Genomic DNA, 19,417 nt, shown 5'->3' with positions numbered 1-19,417 from the left:
GCACAAAGCCCTCCTGACCTGACTCTGGCCATGGCCGTTGCTCAGCACGGGCAGAGCCGATGCTGACAGGCCCTTCTGCGCTGGGAGCAGTTTGGGCTGAGCCAGTGCAAGGCCAGGACTGGCCCCTGCCCCCACGGTTCCCATGAAGCCCCTGCTGCAGAGCAGGGCTCACTGCTGGGCAGCCAGCGGGCACAGCCCCTGCTCCTCACAGCACACTCGGCCAGCACTCAGCACAGCTCCAGCCACGGCTCGGAAGGGAGCTCTCCTAGGAACGGCAGAGGGGGGAACATGGGGCAGCGGGGGCGCATCTAGGAGAAACAGCTTTCACTTGGCTCACAGAATTATCCTCTGACTTCTTGCTATCTTTCCTCCTTGAGCAGGTTCCCATGCCCAGAGGCAGCAGATGTCCAACAGCAGCTCCATCACCCACTTCCTCCTCCTGGCATTGGCAGACACGCGGGAGCTGCAGCTCTTGCACTTCTGGCTCTCCCTGGGCATCTACCTGGCTGCCCTCATGGCCAACGGACTCATCATCACTGCTGTAGTATGTGACCACCACCTGCACACCCCCATGTACTTCTTCCTACTCAGCCTCTCCCTCCTCGACCTGGGCTCCATCTCCACCACTCTCCCCAAAGCCATGGCCAACTCCCTCTGGGACACCAGGGACATCTCCTACTCAGGATGTGCTGCACAGCTCTTCCTGATTGTCTTTTTCCTTTCAGCAGAGTGTTCTCTCCTCACCGTCATGGCCTATGACCGCTACGTGGCCATCTGCCAGCCCCTGCACTACGGGACCCTGCTGGGCAGCAGAGCTTGTGTCCACATGGCAGCAGCTGCCTGGGCCAGTGGGTTTCTCAACTCCCTCCTACAGACAGCAAATACTTTCTCACTGCCACTCTGCCAAGGCAATGCCCTGGGACAGGTCTTCTGTGAAATCCCACAGATCCTCAAGCTCTCCTGCTCGCACACCTACCTCAGGGAAGTGGGGCTTATTGTGATTAGTTCCTGTTTAGCCTGTGGATGTTTTGTTTTCATTGTTCTGTCCTACGTTCAGATCTTCAGGGCTGTGCTGAGGATCCCCTCTGAGCAGGGACGGCACAAAGCCTTTTCCACGTGCCTCCCTCACCTGGCCGTGGTCTTCCTCTTTCTCAGCACTGGCATGTTTGCCCACCTGAAGCCCCCCTCCGTCTCCTCCCCATCCCTGGACCTGGTGGTGTCAGTTCTGTACTCAGTGGTGCCTCCAGCACTGAACCCCCTCATCTACAGCATGAGGAACCAGGAGCTGAAGGGTGCAATGTGCAAAATGCTAACTGGATGTTCTGAAGGAATAAAATTATGAATAGCATTTATAATGTAGTTCATCACAGACCCTGACTGTCTTCTGAATTTTTTGTAGTTACTTGTGGTATTTCTGTTCTGATAAAGTTGTCATCCCCATTCTAATTCCTTCTGTGATTTTCTTTTCTGAAGGTGCCCTGCTCTCTCCTCATCTAACAAAGCCAAAGGGCCATTAGGCAACTTTATTTTTGCTGGGATTCTTCCTTCCAAGGCCTTTCTGGAGCTGCAGGGACTGTTCCTGTGTCCACAGACGGAGGGGAAAAGGTTCCTGGCATGGCAGCAGTACCAGGGAACACCAGCCCTTGGCTCTCCAGTGCTGTCCTCCTTCCACTTCCACACTCTCCTTCTGACCCCCTGCCTTGGTGTAAGGCCTGAGTGCTCTGGCAGCTTGGTCACCGCCGTGCTGCGTGGCAGTCCTGTGAGCGCAGGCAGGGGCAGGCAACGGGCACTCTGTGACGGTGCTGGCCTCCATAATATGTTCTGGACTTGTGGAGACCACCTGAATGCAGCACTGCAACGTGCTTCCTTGAACCGAGGTCCCCGTGCCCGTTGCTCATGACGAGGGCCATCTCCGAGAGGTGCCGAGCAGGGCGCGACACCCCCGGGCTGAGGTGCTGCCAGCCTCTGGCAGGGGCAGCAGGAGGCCAGGCAGTCACTGTGCCTGCTGCAGTGCTCTGCCTCCGCACGTGCCAGGGACGGGCTCGTGCCTCTGAGCACCCCTGTGCGCGTGAGGCTGGGGTTCAACCACGGCAGCAGTGCATGAGGCCAGCTGAGGTGGGGACACCTCCCAGCGCCTGGCCGTTCCTGTGTGTGACTGCAGGAACAAAGGCCACTGTCCCAGGGAGATTCATCTCACCCGCCTTGGGCAGGCTCATTGCAAGTGCCTCGGTCTGATCACGGCACCCTTTCTGGATGGTGCCCTCAAATGTGTCCGAGCAATCAGGGAGGTTCTGGGGTCCCGGCAAAAGGCAGACATCCAGCCTTTGTTCAGGAAAAGCAAGAAGGACAACTGGGAGAAATACAGGCTGGTCATCCTCACCGTAGTGTCTGGGGAAATGACGCTGGAAATACTCCTGCAGCCATTTCCAGGTAACTGTGGGACATCAAAGGGGTTGCTGCACCCATACGTATTGAGGCAAGAAGGGGATGGTTTGTACCTGGACCTTTGCAAGGGTTTTGACTTTTTCTCCTGCACTTTCTGTATAGGCAGATGGGTGACTTCTGGAGTGAAGAAATGGAGGATACTGTGGGGGGAAGTTGGCTGGGGGCTTGTGGCTATGTCTCGAGCTAGCTCAACAGCGTCAGGGAGCGAAACCCGACCTTGGGAGAGAGACACAGTTATGCCTGTTGGAAGGAAGCCATGGGAGCAAGAGGAGAAACTTGAAGCTAGGGAGTGGTCTGCAGAGCTTGTGGCCTTGTAGATAAAGGGAGTTGCTGAGCTGCTGTGTCTGTAATAAAAAAAGAGCCCAGAGTGGAAAATTGCTGAGCACAATTACAGGCTGACACGTCGGCCCCCTGCAAAGGTATAAAAGGCTTGCTTGATTATTGATTAATAAAGTGTCTTCGAGGTGTCTTTGAGTGTCTTCGTGCCTTCGATCCTCTCCCAGAGTCGGTGCATCATACGCCACAGGGGCTCAAGACCAAATGTCACCAGTGGTCAAGTCCTCCTGGTGGCCACTGACTAGTGGCATCTTCCAGTGCAAGCAGTTGGGCCAACTGTGTTGAATGTCTTTATTGTCTCCCAGTACAAGTTGACAAAGTGGCTTTCCAGACCCTTCTGTGGATGATGCCAAAGTGGGCAGAGCCCTTGAGAGATGCCATCCAGTTCACCCTGCCTTGAGCAGGACAGCTGGACAAGGGCATTTACAGGGGCCTCTCCCAACCTGGGATATTCTAGGACTCATTGACTCACTTCCCTGGAGAGCTCAGTTGGGATGGGATAGCAGGGGGAAGAAGGGAAAACAGAGGCGCAGAAGCAGAGACGATACATGGTCCAGTAGAAACAAAGCAGTTCCCCTGTGGACTGTTCTTCCACCCAAATGGTAGGTAGGAAATCCATGAGATAAATTGGGTGAGAGAAGCTTCCCTTCATCTGCTGGGTGCTGGGCCACGGGGAGGGTGACGGCTGAGGACGGTATCTCGTGGTGAGTTGTGTCTCAGGGACTCACATTCCAGCAGGAAGCCAATGGCTGTGACGGGGGCAGTGAGGCCAGTTCTGCCTGCGGAGGGGACAGGCCACCAGCAGCAATGTGCCTGGGAAAGGAGCGGTGAGGTCACCTCTGCCTGACACAGCGCGTAGGGCAGCCCCTGACTCATGGCTGGGACACGTGCTGTTAAGCTCCATCTGCCCGTGTCTCGGGCAGGCCAGCAGAACCAAGGGGCTTCTTTCTTGCTTGTCACGTCGCTGCTGCCTGAGAACATGGCAGCACCGCAGCAGGCACACGGCTTGCTCGTGTCTATGCGAGAAGCTGAAAGGCTCGCAGCCTTGGAAGAGCGCGGTGAGGCCGTGGCATGGTCAGGGGAAAGGCCCCAAGGAGGGTGACGGGTCGGGATGCCCGCCTGAAGGGTGGTTTCCCAGGTGGTGGAGCTTTCCTTGGAGGTAGGGAAGAGCAGGAGGGAGAAGCACTGCCACCCAGTGCAGCTGGGAAAGTGGAGACTGGAGGTCAGGAGGAGGAAATGTCACTCAGGGGCTTGTGCTGTGGTGGGAGACGTCGTCCAGAAGGAGTATGAGATCAGTCCATGTCTGTGTTTGCAGGCACAGCGTGTGAGGGTACGGTGGGGAAGCCAGATGGGTGCCTGCGGCCTGCCGGGGAAAAGCAGCAGCCGTGGGACAGCGTAGGACAACGTGAGATGGAAGGCAAAGGGCACGGGCAAGGCTGGAAGTCACCAAGAGAACCCAAGGGCTGTCCCCTTGCGTACGGCCATTGCCTGTGCCGTACAGAGTGCAGTTTATGGCATCTGCAGTGTCCTTGGCCATCTCTTCCTTTCCTGTGGATCTCTTTGTCACTGCCTTCCCCAGTTCAGCAGCCCCTCGCCAAGGAATAAACCACCCAGCAAAAGAGTGAAACCCAGTGGGTCTCTCTGTAAGGGGTGGTTGATTCTGCCTGTATCTCTGCAGGTAAGTTGTTCCCCACCGACTGTTCTCCAGTGTCTCAGTCAGTCATATCAGGAAAAATCCCTCCCCGTGTACATCTACCCGACCACCTTGGTGGTAACGCTTTTTGTGCTACATGGCACATATCCAGCACCACCCCGTGCCCAGTGGAACGTTCCAGTACCTACGGCTAGTTAGGTCTGACAGCTTCGTGAAATGCCTTGAGCAATCACAATGTGGGTAGGGCCCCACAAAGACCAGAGTTCCATTTTGGTGTGTCTCGGCTTCATTTTAGTAACACACTTCACACTGAGTGTGGATTCAGTGTTGTCCAGGTCTGGAGGTCAGTCTCGTTCCAGTGAGTGTATTTTGGTCTTAGCCACAGTTACTCCCACTAGTCCCCAATGGGATGGGGATACCAGCTACAGGCATTCCTGCATGAGGACATTCAGGGAAATGGGTACCTACCCAACAATCACTCCTCCTAACAGCATTTATCGATTCTTCAACAATTTTCAAATGAGTATTCCGTGTCCATGACTCCTCCTGATCCCACCCAAGTCGAGGATTTAGCATACCACATCACAGGCCAAATTCTATACATCTGTAAAACATGTTTCAACATATATCTACAAAGGAGAGGCAAGTAGAAGACTCCAGCTTCCCTGTAGACAGCCCAGTCTTATCTGGGGTCGCATTTCAGTCATTCACTTATACGCTGTCTGGCAATAATGCAAGATACCAAACCTAGAACTTCATGATTCTGGAGGTAGTTTCAAGCATAAAGGTTTTTCTTGCTTGACAGTCCATTCTGGTGATGTGGCTGCTTAAACCCTGCTATGGCACGTCCATGGAGTGACTCCTTCAGGCTTGACAGCAGCGTAGGTGCTGAGCAAAATCTGGAAAGGTCCTTTCACTTCTCTTCAACGGTTCATCCAACCACGTTCTAAGATACACACAATCTCCGGGTCGGTAGTGATGTACAGGCACGTCCAGGGACAGATCTGCGCTCACAGTGACGTACCTCTGGAGAGAGGACAGGACCTTTCCTAGAGACTGAACATAATCTTTTAAGCCATGTTTCCCTTCTATTATTTTGGGATTCACTCCCATTTCTGTCACCTGGCAAGGTTTACCATGTATCCTTTCCAAAGGACTAACTCTCTCCTTCCGTTTACGCTGGATCCTGTATCTGTAGCAATGCTGAGGGAAAAGCGTCTGACTGCTCTCTCTGAGGTTCTTGGCAAATTTTACTCATCTGTCCTTTCAGGCTTTGCTTCATTCTTTCTACTTTCCCGCTTGATTGAGGTCTCCATGGAGTGTGGAGATCCCATTTTACCCCTCCTAGTTTAGCTAAAAGGTGAAGGGCTTCTACTACCAAGTGTGGAGCCCTGCCCAAAGAAAGTCCTATGGGTACCCCAAATCTCAGTATAATCTCTGAACTTACACTTATGATATTTCTTATTGTTGCGGTGAGGGAAAGCTTCCCGCCAGCCTGAAAAAGCATCTGTCATGACTAAAAGATACTGATACCCATTCTGCTGCAGTAACTTGGAAAAAGTCTAATTGCCAGTAATCCCCTGGGCTTTGTCGGCCCTGGGAAAGATCATTGGGGTAGGTGAGGGTTATTCTTCAGGTACAACTCAGGCTTCTTCACTCTGCTTTTTGTTTTCCCAGTCATGGTACATTTAGAACTTGCCCTTTCAAGTCTTCTACCAAACTCTCAATTCCCCAGGGAGTTTCTTGGTGCTTCCTTTTAACCAATTCACAGATAATTTCCTCTGTAAATTTTAGTTGATGCGAAGGAGTCACCCATCATCCGTGATTTGGGTTGCCTTCAGTATATTAGCCAACTGATTGTTTTCTGGTGGATCCTGTGGGCTCTTAGGTCCTAATTTCTGCCGTTTCTCTGGCAGGACTAGCAATATTTGACTTTCAGCTGCCTGCCGGGGAAAAGCAGCAGCTGTGGGACAGCGTAGGACAACGTGAGATGGAAGGCAAAGGGCACGGGCAAGGCTGGAAGTCACCAAGAGAACCCAAGGGCTGTCCCCTTGCGTACGGCCATTGTCTCTGCCACCAAGGCCTATGAGAAGACGAGTTGTCCTCTGGCCCTGGGGCCTCATGGCCTCCTTGTGACCACTTGCACTGAATTCTTCTCCCTTGAGTGATACTGCCCTGTGAAAGTTCCCAGCATTGGCGACAGCCTGCCAGTCTGAGGCCTGGCACCTGCACTCTGCTGCTCTCCTGCCTCACCGCCCCTGGGAGATGAGATTCCATAATTCCTTTGCTGCTGGAGCCAAGGTGGACAGGGGTGACACAGGGTTTCAGATCCAGCTGACCATCACAGCTGTTGGCTCATCTGGCAGCGGTGCTAAAACGCTGATGTAAAGAACCTGCATTCACCTAAAGGAACATTGTCACTGTGCTGTCCTGGAAATTTCGGGGTCGGTGGGTTGACCATTGGCCTCCATGAGCCCACCAAGCCTCTCCCTCACGGCCCACCCTCCTTCTTCACTCACTTGGTGTTTGTAGGGCTGTTTCCGTGCCCTGTTTCTCACTTTTTCTCTCCTACAAATGCTGCACACTGTGTTATGTCCTTTCTTCCATTGGTTTTTCACAGAGGTGCCGCTAGAATTACTTATGAGCTCAGGGAGGTAGCAGGCCCATTTCAGAGCCAGCTGAATGTGGCTTTCTTGGCCATGGGGCCAACTCTTGACCTCTTCTCACCTTTGTCAGCCCTACAAACCCCATGACCACTCCCAAACCCTTGCCATGTAAACCCACAGGGTTGTAAAAGTCCCCAGTAAGATGCGAGGTCATTGATCCTAAGGCTTCCTCACGCTGGTTAAGTAAGAGTTTGGCCCCTTGCTCTCCCTGATTTAGGTTCTTTATGGCAGAGAAGAGACGCATTGGACCTCAGCTGTGGCACCGGGGCCAAGATCAAACATGTAACAAAAACAGCGGGTACCAAGTACCCAAAGCCCAATGCCTGCTAAATTTTGCTGCAGAGCATACTGGGGTGGTTGGCAGGTGGCACTGTTAACGGTGAAATGAAATGTCCCTAAGGAGAGAAAACCCAGCTGTCCTCAAGACCAGAGGGACAAAGGGCTGGACTGTGCAGTGGTGGCAGGAGAGGACATGTCTGTCTGTGTTGCCTCTGCAGCCCCAGAGGACCTGTGGTGCAGGTGAACCTCATGTTCAGGGAGGACAAAGTGCTTTGGAAAGTGTCCTTGGCTATGGACATCTCGTGATCCAGGAACACTGTAAAAATCGTTGGTCTGTTTCTCTAATGCATCACCCCGGGGTGAATGTCAGAAGTCCTGGCTAAGTAGGGAGTCACCAGAAGCCTGGGGGTTAGTCAAAGTGGTGCCCACCTACAAGAAGCGTAGAAAAGAGGATACTTCCTAGGACTGTCAACCTGATCTTAGTGCCAGGGAGGGTTGTGGAGCTGATCCTCCTGAGCAACATACAACAGCAAACACAGGACAACCAGGAGGTCAAGACCACCCAGCATGGGTTTGTGAAAGGCAGGTCCTACTTGATGAATCTGATCTCCTTCTGGGACAAGGTGACCTGCCACACCTTGAACACTGTGTTTCTGTTTTGGACCCCTCACTTCAAGAGAAATGTTGAGGTGCTGGAGCATGTCCAGAGAAGGGCAACAAGGCTGGTGAAGGGTCTGGAGCCCCAGTCTGTTGTAGAGCAGCAGAGGGGACTTGGCTTGTTCAGTCCGGAGAGGAGGAGGCTCAGGGGGGACCTTACTGCTCTCTAGAAGTACCTGAAAGGAGGTTGTAGATGGGTGGGTGCTGCGGGCATTTCGGGCGAGCGGGAGTCAGATTCAAATACTCACAGAGTTCAAGATCTGATCCGTTTATTGTACAAACCAGGTAGACTTTTATAAGGCATTCTATAAGCGTGCAATAATGTGATTGGCTATTTTACAAGCGTATAATAATATGATTGGTTAACAATTGTTTACTGGGAAGATTTCTGTTTCTGCTTGTTCTGGCATGTAGGCTCCTTTCTGCGGTTTCCCAGCTCCTCTTATCACGTCCCGTTGGCCTTGGTTTTGAGCAAACATCTGCAATTTGCTCCTTTTTCTTCATCCCACTGTTCTGGCCGTAACCTCGTCTTATTTCTTCAGTATTTCTCCACTTGCTTCAGAGTTCAGTATAATCATTCAATACAGCAAGAGCCCCAACAGGTGGGGGTAGGTCTCTTCTCCTAAATAACAAGTCACAGGACAAGAGGCAACAGCCTCAAGTTAGACCAGGAGAGGTTCAGATTGGATATGAGGAAAAACATCTTCACTGCAAGGGTGGTCAAGCATTGGAACAGGCTGCCCAGGGAGCTGGGGGAATCACCCACTACCTCTGAAGGCTGAAGGTGAAGAAGGAGGACAGCGCTCTTGCTTCAGTTCATTGCTTCCTGTGCTCCTGCCTTGTACCACAGTGAGTACTTGGAAACCTTGCCATAGGCAACGCAAGGCTCTTACATCCTCCCACAAAAGCCCTCCATTCTCCAGGGTGGACCAGCCCAGCTCCCTCAGCCTGATCTACCAGGGCCCGTGCTCCAGCCTTGACCTTCTCTGTGATTCTTTACTGAAATGGCTCCAGCGTGCCAGTGTCTCTCTGCTATTGCGGAGCACCAGTGCTAGACAAGTACTCTAGATGTGGTGAAACAAGTGGGAAGCAGAGGGGGGGAATGACTTGCCGTGGCTGTGCTCCTGGTCATACAGCCCAGGAGGCTGTTGGTCACCTTTCCTGGTGGCTCCTAGTTTGCCTAATGCAAACCAAGGGCCCAGCCAGGCAGTCCCTGCCCTGTGTCATCGCAGGGCCTCGGTCCACTTTAGGGGCAGGACTTTCAATTTGTCCTTCTTGGGTATCACGAGATTCATGGGTGCTTCCAGTCAAGAGGAAGTTCCTCCAGTCTCTAGGACCTTCCAGTGGGGATGGAGAATGGCCTCACTGGGACATCGGCCTGCTCACACAGCTCCCTGGGATGCCACCCCTCCACCTCCCTGGAGTGGGAAGCATTGAATTTGGTCAAATGACTCCTGACACGATCCCCATCCACACTTGGCTGGTTCCCTCCAGAGTCCTGCCTTCAGGCACAAAGCTTTGGGACACGATGCTGGGGAAGACTAAGGCAAAGAGGACCTGGAGGATGTTCAGATTTATCTAGACCTGCTCTTACTAAGCTCAGCAGTGGCCACACAGGGGCGTAGTTTATTTCTTAAACTGTTCTGCAAGTAGTGACAGATCCTCTTGATGCCCTTGAACATCTTGCAAGACCCCATACGAAGCAGGCTTTGGCTTCCCTGAAGACATCCCTATTTCTAAATTCCTCTTTGAGCCCTTGCATCCACCTCCAGGATGCTTCCTTTTCTCTCTGGAGATTCTTGAGGAATTCCTTCTTTAGCCAAGGATCTCTCTTGGCATGTCTGCTTGATTTCCTGCTCCTCGGTATGGACAGTTCTGCTTGGAAAATGCTTTCCTGAATGACCAGCCATACACAGCTCTGCTGTCCTTGAGTGCTGCTGCCCATGGGACTACCGCTACAAGTCCCCTGAAGAGGCTAAAGTCTTCTCCCCCTATTTCATGAGCACTACAGCCAGGGCTGACACTGGTTTTCACACCCCTCAGCAGCACTGCCTGTTTGGCAAGGACCAGATTCAGGTGAGCGTCACCTTTGTTGGCCTGACACCTGTGCAAAGAATTTGTCTCAAGAGACCCCCGACACCAGCTGGACAGGGTGTATCCTGCTGTGCTCCCCTTCCAGAAGGCGTCAGGGTCATGAAGTCCCCAATAAGAGCTGGGATCATGGACCTGCAGACTTCCTTGGCTTGCTTAGATAAGCCTTTCTCCGCTGCCGTACCCTGAGTGCGGGTGCTGTGTCTCCCACCAGGATGGCACACTAACCGGCCTCTTGCTGACACTCTCCTGCAAGGGCTCACCCAACCTGCTGCACACCCCGTAGAGGAGATCCGCACGTGCAACAAGTGCCTGCACACGGAGGGCATCCCCTCCTCAGCTTCCTGGCCTGTCCCTCGTGAAAAGCCCACACCTTCCCCGCCGCACCACTGTGGCCTGTCCCACCACCCGTCATGATTTATTTCATCAATATCATGATTTACTCCATCAATATCCAGCACGATGACAGCATGTGGAAGTCCAGCTCCTCCTGCCTGAGCCCCAGTCCCAAGCCATCGGTGCGCTTTTGGGCTGCAGCACCTCAGCCGTAGCGCTGGGGCCAAGCTCAGGCTTCTCTCGGGCAAAGCTGGTACCAAGCGGCCCCGACCCAGCGTGTGCCCGTGCTGTGCTGGAGACCAGAGACCCGCTGGAGTGGGTGGCGGTGGCAATCTAAGCGCACCAGCAGAGGAAGCCCTGCCCTCTGCAAGGCCAGAAAAGCAGTGCTGGGCTCTGCAGCCCTGGCAGAGGAAGGCTTGGCTAGCTGCAGTGCTGCTGAGGCCCCTGAAGGCCTGTGGGGGAGGGGAGGCTGACCTCCAGGAGGACATGGTGCTGCTGAAAATGTGCTTCAGTTTGCATATGCTGTGATCCAGGAACACTGTGAGAACCATGCACTGGTTCTTTGATGGTATCTTCACGGGGCTGAGCAAAGGATTGCTGGAATAAGTACCAGGGGAGTGTGGGAGTAGCCAGGTGGTTGGAACCCCCACTGTGATGGGCTTCCTGTTCATGGACCAGCTGGATGAACTTGGGTCAGACCGTGACGCACTGCAGGGCTGGCATTCAGTTGCTGGTTGACAGAAACCAAATCTACCTGAGGTGCCACCTGGGCTTCCTCAAAGGAACCATATTCCTGACAATAAAGATTGGGATGCCCACGTTTTTATGTTGCAGAAGGAAGCCGAGCTACAGCAGATACCAGAAGCAGTTAGAAATGCTGCAATACCTCTTGTATGGGCTTCAGGAACACCAGGGCAACCCCAAGCAGGGGAACCAGTAATCATCCAGCGGAAGCCAAATGGCAGACCAGCAAGTCAAAAGCTGTACCCAGTTAAACTACAAGTCAGGAAAGGGTTGGAGTCCTTAACTGAACAAATCACAGATTTTGGGTTACTAAGAGAATGCCAATCAGAACATAACACTCCAGTATTACCTGTCAGGAAGCCAAATTCAGAAGAATATAAACTGGTGCAAGATTCACGAGCTATAAATGCAACTGTGCAAGATGTCCATGAGGCAGTAGCACACCCACATGCCCTCCTGACCACCCTGAAGGAGAATGAGGAATGGTTTACTGTATGAGATGTGAAGATGCGTTCTTCTGCCTTGTGCTGGCTGCGGCCAGTCACCAATCGGTTGGTTTCAAATGGGAAAGCCCTGAAACTGGTCGAGAAACCCAGCTGTGCAGGGCTGTATGACTGCAAGGAGTTAAAAATAGCCCTACAGTCTTTGGAAATCAATTAGCCAGGGAGTTGGAAAGCTGGCAAAAGAGGTAGGAAAATGTCGCCTTGCTGCAATAGGTAGGTGACGTACTGCTAGCAACCAGTAGTAAAGAAGATTCTATAACAAGGACCTGCTAAACTTTGGGGGCTAGCAGGGTACAAAGTACCCTGGGAAAAGGCAGAGACCACCCCAGAAGAAGCAACCAGTTGGGGATTTACAATTTGCCTGGGCCAGCAGAGTCTTGGAGCTGGAGGAAAAGGGCCATTTGTCAAATCCCAGAAGCCAAATGAAAACAAGAGCTCAGAGCATCCCTGGGAATGGCCGGGTGGTGTCACTTACGGATAATGAATTTGGGACTCATTGCCAAACTTCTATATGAAGGTGTTGGAGGAAAGGGAAACCTCCTCGTCTGGACTCAGGAGTGCAGAGATGCATTTACGGAATGGAAACGGACTGGAATGAGTGCTCCAGCTCAAGGCCTCCCAAATCTAGAAAACCCATTGGAACTCTTTGTGCATGAAAGGTGACACGTTGCCTTAGGAGTGTTGGCCCAGAGCCTGGAACCATGGAGCAGAGCCGTGGGGAGCTTTTCCAAACAGCTGGACAGTGTCAGTAAAGGACGGCCAACCTGTCCGCGCACGGTGGCAGCTACAGTATTACCGATGCAAGAGGCCCAGGAACTGACACCTGGGCAAAAATGACATGATCTCGGTGGAAAAGAAGAACCAACTCATGATTGTTTAAGGACAATGGCAGAGGTATATTCTAGCCGAGTGGAATTAAAAGGCACGCCAACAGAAAATGGAGACTGGGACTTATTTGTAGGTGGTAGTAGTTTTGTGCGAAATGGGACCCAAAGAGCAGGACATGTGGTGGTAACTATCAGAGAGAGAAGAGAAGCCAAAGCCCTCTCATCTGACCCGTGGGCCCAAGAGGCAGAACTCACAGCCTCACTAAGGGCACTGGGATTATTATCAACAGACAAGGCTTTTTTAATGTATGGACATATTTGAAATTTGCCTTTGGAACAGACCATGCCGATGGGGCTGTTGGAAAGAAAGAAAGAAAGAGGACTCTGAACCTCTCAAGGATCCCCAGTCAAATTATGAGGCAAAGACCCAACAATCATTTCAGGTGACCAGCTGACCCAGGGTGCTGGCAATTTTGCATTGTAAAGTGCAGCACCTTGGAGATAGCTCGGTGCATCTAGGACAGCAAGTGGCAGATCAAGCAAGGAAAGAAGCAGCTGAAAGTCAAATATTGCTAGTCCTGCCAGAGAAACGGCAGAAATTAGGACCTAAGAGCCCACAGGATCCACCAGAAAACAATTAATTGGCTAATATACTGAAGCAACCCCAAATCATGGATGGCGGGTGACTCCTTCGCATCAACTAACATTTACAGAGGAAATTATGTGTGAATTGGTTAAAAGGAAGCACCAAGAAACTCCCTGGGGAATTGAGAAGATGGTAGTTGTTGACGCAGTAGGCTCAGGCACAACTTATATGACCAATGTGATCAAGTTAGTGCCACGTTATTAATAGTCTCACACCAATTTATACTCTACAGCTAAAAATGCACACACTACGCACGCTTTGTTATGTAAAAGGTGATCGGTTAAAACTACTCGTTCACATGCTCCCTCCTCCCAAGTTGTTGGTCCCAGGGCGGTGCCAACACGCTGCTCCCCCCTTGTGCAGGCATCCTGTTTTTATCATCTTTCTGTCCAGCTCCCTTATCTCTCTGTGAATACACAGTTTCTTTGTCTCCCTTGGCCTTGCACATGTCCTTCACAACACCTGCAGCTTGTTAGAGCTGCGGCCTGTTATTACAACCAAGTTATTCGGTCTGGGTTGCTCATAATATGCCCGTTTTCTTCCAGCCACTCCAGAAATCCCCCTTTTTGTTTTTGAGCAATCCAGACCCCATTCTGGACATCTGTTTAATTAACCCATTCATTATGCGTTGCAAACATTGAAACAAACAAGGAAGTAACAATATCAAAATCAAGAACACTATTACCACTACCAATGCTCCTTTAACTACAATCTGCAACCATCCCCTTAGCCCGAGGCTATTGAGCCGGTCAGAAAAAGGATCATGTCCTTCAGTAACATGCTTCATATTCTCGTGCAGTGTTGCTAATTGCTGAGTTATGCTTTTTGAGTGATCAGACAAATTGGAACAACACATCCCTTTCAAAATCTTCACAGCCATGTCCGTGTGCTAACAATAAAAAATCTATGGCAGCTCGATTCTTCAAAGTAGTATGTCTAACACCCTCTACATCAGTAAGTAGCTCACTTACCATTCATGAAGTCAAATTAAATTGTTTCTGACCCCAGCATGCTAATCTACGTATATTTTTTGCATTCATGGCTGCCATTCCTCCTGGAAGAAAAATAGATGTGGCTATAGCAGTGCTACTGATGGCAGCTGTACATTGTCGTTACATGTATCATCAAAAGTTCAAATAGGTCTCCCATGATCCCTACTGACATTGAATAAATCTTTCACGTGAGGAGCAAACAACGTTAACCGTCCAAGGTAACAAGGCACACCAACAGGTCGCATGGGAATACGGGGCCATGCTCTGTCTCCCCAAACCAGAAACACTCCTGGAGGAAGTTTAAAACCCCCTGTGGTGCTTACATGTAACCTTCCGGCTCTCAAGTCACTCCAAAGGGAATGCCCTGTGACATTTAGATAACGTACATACCGGCCCTGCTCCCCTTGCCTTGTAAACCAACTATGCCGCGGTTTATCAAACCAGATCACTCCTGTACCATTCACTGGTTGGAGCTGCGGTGACATGCTTTTACAACCTGGCATTGCGGTTGCAGTAACATTATCATATTGGACAGGCACAATGCTAGCCAGTAAGTCTAACTCCTGTAAAGGTAACTGATGTAATTGATTTAAATTTTCAATGACCGCTTTCTGCCAAGCTGCGCCACGCATAGAGGGCCAAACATATCTGCTGTTCGGGCTTAAACAAGAACCGCTTTCTCTGTTAGCCAGGTTTACGCTCCGTGGATTCCAATACCCATCAAAGTCGGTTTCATTCTCCTGCAAAGGCATACCAATCACACAGGTTCAAAAAGGGTTATCTGCTTGTTGCAAGCTCAGACAAAAATCTGTTACCCCAGCTGAATTTGCCCATGTTACCCAAATATTCGTTCTGGGTAAAACGTCAAAAATCCCCTCACTACCTGGTGGAAAACAAATCAACATAGCTGTGCTCTACGTCTGAGGTGTTGCCATCATTTTACCTCCTTTTCCCAGCCGCTCCAATGCACCTGCAAGCTTCGAGGAACGTTTATTCTAATTCTACAAATCCTGTCAACTATCTTATTATTCTGATTAAGACACTGCAAAGCTAAGCGTCTTAAAAGCCGGAAACTAATTTCTGCTAAAAACCCTTCACCCAAGGTCCTTAATGTAGCTTAAAACCTCAAGAAAACTACTGTTATTCTCAAAGTATTCACGCTTGTCTTTCCATATTAACAGCACATTACCAATATGCTAACACACCTAGAAAGTCAGACAACTCGCTCGCTTCAGAACAAAACACAACCCGATCATTACATGAGTGACATTTAAGCACACTATCTCGATCACATGCACGTGCGACTCTCCAAGTCTTCTTGTCACACCACGTGCAATGTATGAAAACCCAAGGCTGACAGTTCAGACCACGCTCTCTACAAGCTGTGTCGTTTTTCTTGACCTGTTCTGAGCTGGGCAGCTGCGTTCACATGGGGTCAAGACCAAGTTCAGTCGATGCTGGTGTCGTTGAAGTGCCTCAGGACATAGGGCTACCATTGATATTGACCCATGCCCTGTAAAACATAAGAAATCAAACCTGATCCTCTACTTCAGCCGGATCCTCTACTTCAGCCGGATCCTGTACTTCTTTATTCTTAAGATCTCCTTGCCAGGGCCTCACCCAGCGACTCGGAATCCATCTAACACCGGTATCTGTAAAAACGCAAGCATTTCCTTGCCCCGTCATTTTTAGTTCCGCAGGTCCTTTCCATTCTCCTGTAGCGACATCTCGGTATTGGCCAAAAACACTATTTCCACACTGGTTTACCCCAGATCTCAAACACAAACTATGCATTATTACTGGCGGTTCATTTCTGTCACCTGTAAACCATAAATAGTTCAATACGTATATCGCTTTTACAAGATGCTCTGCCGGACCCAGTACCTCTCCCCTTTTTGTTTTTGCAAAAGCGCTTTCAGTGTTTGATGTACTCATTCCACAATGGCCTGTCCCGTGGGAAAGTGTGGTATGCCTGCGATATGACATATACCCCAAAGCTGGCAAAAAAGAGTAAAGTTCCAAGAAGTGTAGGCCGGGCCATTATCAGGTTTGATTTGTGCAGGCACTCCAAGTGCCATAATGGCAGCATGCACATGTTTAATTACATGCCGTGCTGTTTCACCAGCTTGCGCCGTTGCTCAGAGCGCTAGGGAAAAGGTATCAATTGAAACATGCCCATATTTAAGCCTGCCAAACTCTGGGGTACGAGTTACATCCATCTGCCAAAATTGTAGGGGTCGGAGTCCCCGAGGGTTCACCCCCAAACCAAGGCCAGCTCCTGCCTTCTGACAATCAGGACAGGACTGTACAATTTCCCTAGCATCAGCCACAGGAATGTGAAATTGCCTGGCCAACACTTTTGCTGACTGGTGAAAAAACTCATGTGATAACCTAGCTTGTTCAAAGGTTTTAACAACAGGACCTGTCCAGGCTGGAGCGACAAGCTGCTCAGCCCGAGCGTTACCTAACGCGAGACCTCCGTATTTCTGATGACTGCGAATATGCACAATAAAATATTCATCCCGATGCTGGTTCAAAAGCGTTAACAATTGTAACAACAGAGTAAACAATACAGGATTTCACACAGGTTTCACCATACTATGTTCCAAACGCTGTACCGTGCCCACAACATATAATGAGTCTGATACTACATTAACGGGTTCTCGAAACCAGTGCTGAAATGCCCAAGTAACAGCTCGGAGTTCTAAAGTCTGTAAAGAGTCTCCGGTCACCCCAGGGAGCAGTTTATGTTCCCAGGTTTCTCCTACTTTCCAGGTGACTGCAGCTTTCTGAGATTTTCACCCAGCATCAGTAAAAACAGTTATCCCTTTTAAAGGAACCTCCGATCGCAAAGGCAAATGTTCAATGCGCTGATGAGATCACAACGGCAAAAGTTTGTCCGAAGGGTAAGTGTTAGTGAGAGTTCCCAAAAAATCAGCAGCTGCTATTTGAAATTCTGTTGAAGCAGACAACGGCCAGTCCAAATAAAGTTGAGACACAGGTACATATGTAATAGTCGGCTCGAGGCCTGAGATATCTGCAATTCGCTGCCTCCCTTTGATAATAAGCTGTGAAAACAATTCAGGGTGTGTAACCACTGTCTTCCTGGGCTGGAAAGGGAGAAAAACCCATTTCAAAATTCGTAAATGCAGTTTCCCTTCTCCCAGCTGGATAATAATAATCCCTAATGGGTGTTCTCGCTCACCTCCTGAGTTAATTATCATCAACAAAAGAGCTTGGTTGTCTGGTCGACTGTGAGCATAAGTTGTTACCATCTTATTAGCGATCACCTGCAACGCCTGTTGCTGATCCTCATTCAATTGGCGGCGCTCCTGAGCCTGTGCAGATGTTCCCAGGAGCGGCATCAATGGTTTCAGATCATCGTTCGTAATTCCGCAGATATTACGAACCCACTGGACATCTCCCGTTCATTTTTGCACATCAGACAATGTTTCTATTGCTGTGTTAATTTTCCCTTTCTGAGGTCGAATCATTCCATTTGTAATGATCCAGCCCAGGTACAACCACCTCCCTTTCTTCTGAATTTTCTCTGGGGCTATCTTCAACCCCCTTTTTCCAAGACTATGCGTGAGCTGACACAAAATTCAGCTGAGAAAACAGCTCAGAATCCAGCTGTTTTCCTGCAACCGAAATACCATCCATGTAAGGCTAGATAAGTAAATGAGGATACTGCTTACAAATGGGTTCTAAAGCCCAGGCAACAAACAATTGGCACGTCGTAGGTGAGTTTTTCATTCCCTGCGGCAACACCACCCAGTGATATCTTTTCGCTGGCTCTGCTTTATTTATCGATGGCACTGTAAAAGCAAACCTTTCAGCATCCTGTGGATGTAAAGGAATTGTAAAGAAACAGTCTTTTGAATCGATAATCACCAAATCCCAATCCTCCGGTAGCATAACCGGAGAGGGTAGCCCGCGTTGTAAGGCGCCCATATCACACATAACGGCACTGGTTGCTCGTAGTCATGTAACAGCTGCCATTTCCCAGACTTCTTTGGGACTGTAAAAACTGGGGTGTTCCATGGACTAGTTGAAGGCACGATGTGCCCAGCATCTAATTGTTCCTGCACCAAATTATTGACAATCTGCAGCCGGTCTTGCTTTAGCGGCCACTGATCAATCCAAATTGGATCATCAGTTTTTCAGCTGATCTCTTCCAATTAGTGCCACAGGCAGGTGCATTATGTAGGGACATGTAGTTACTACCCTACCATCAGAGAACATAAATGCAGTTATGTCTCTACTGATAAAGGTAGCTTGAGTCCCACCACCCCCTACAATGCCGGTACCCGCTGGCATTAGAGGCCACCGCCTAGACCACTTAAGAAAAGGTACAATCGTTACATCACCTCCACTGTCTATAATCATCTGCAATTTGCACACTTGTCCACTAGGGTGTCTCAGTTATGTTTCTTCCTCCGGTTTTCCCCGACTGATGTCCATGGCTAGCAAAACACCAGGCTGACCGGTGGATCCGATACCTTCTACAGCCCTTGTCTTTTGTTCTGCGTTAGGCACTTCTGCTTCAAAAGGAATTAATTGAGCAATTTTTGATCCCTCCTTAATAGTTATAGGGGGAGTTAGTGTGTAAACCATTATTTTAATCTGTCCTTCAATAGGTCCTGGGACTACAAAAATACCTTTCCTAGATACTGAAGAACATCCGATTAATAAGGCACTCACACCATGTCCCAAAGGTCCCACAAGATTTGAATCAACCAATTGAACTGTGGTGTCGGTAAGAGTAATAGCTACTGCTCTTGTCAGGTCCACTCTGGTGCTTCCGGAGGTGGCGGTGGAGCAGCGGTCCAAGCACCCTGGACTTGTGTCGTACCACAAGGGCGAGACGTGCTCCGTGTCTCGTTCCCCTTTTTCCGACAATCACTGGTGTTATGATTACCTTCCCAACACTGCACACACCATTTCTTTTGCTGTGAGCCTGGAACATGACATTGTGATTAAATATGTCCCATCCTGCCACAATTAAAACATCTCCTAGCTTGCCTCCCGTTATTATTTTTACCTTGCACAAGCGGCTTCACTGCAGCTCCTACCGCGGCAGCCATAAAGGCAATTTTTCCTGATCAATCAATCATTCTTTCTGCCACCTCCAACAGCTGGACAGCTGATGACCCACGTGGCAGGAGGCTTAAAGCTTTCTTAGTTCTCTCATTAGCATTATCATAAGCAAGCATATCAAGAAACTTTGCTTTCATATCC

At 50.1% G+C, this 19,417-nt stretch overlaps 1 protein-coding gene across 1 annotated transcript; it reads left to right on the top strand.

Annotated features, from left to right (window-relative positions):
* The first annotated feature begins 403 nt into the window (after positions 1 to 403).
* LOC129783401 (olfactory receptor 14A16-like) lies at positions 404 to 1,342 on the top strand. Its single transcript, XM_055793376.1, has one exon. The coding sequence runs from the start codon at positions 404 to 406 to the stop codon at positions 1,340 to 1,342; it is 939 nt and encodes a 312-aa protein (XP_055649351.1).
* The last annotated feature ends 18,075 nt before the right edge of the window (positions 1,343 to 19,417 follow it).

The sequence above is a fragment of the Falco peregrinus genome, unplaced genomic scaffold, assembly GCF_023634155.1.
Source record: "Falco peregrinus isolate bFalPer1 unplaced genomic scaffold, bFalPer1.pri scaffold_40, whole genome shotgun sequence".
Lineage (NCBI taxonomy): Eukaryota > Metazoa > Chordata > Aves > Falconiformes > Falconidae > Falco > Falco peregrinus.
This window is presented reverse-complemented; position numbering and strand designations above follow the sequence as displayed.

Bases quoted from the DNA above. Each gene is read 5' to 3' on its own strand.
- LOC129783401 (XM_055793376.1), top strand. From the start codon at position 404: ATGTCCAACAGCAGCTCCATCACCCACTTCCTCCTCCTGGCATTGGCA.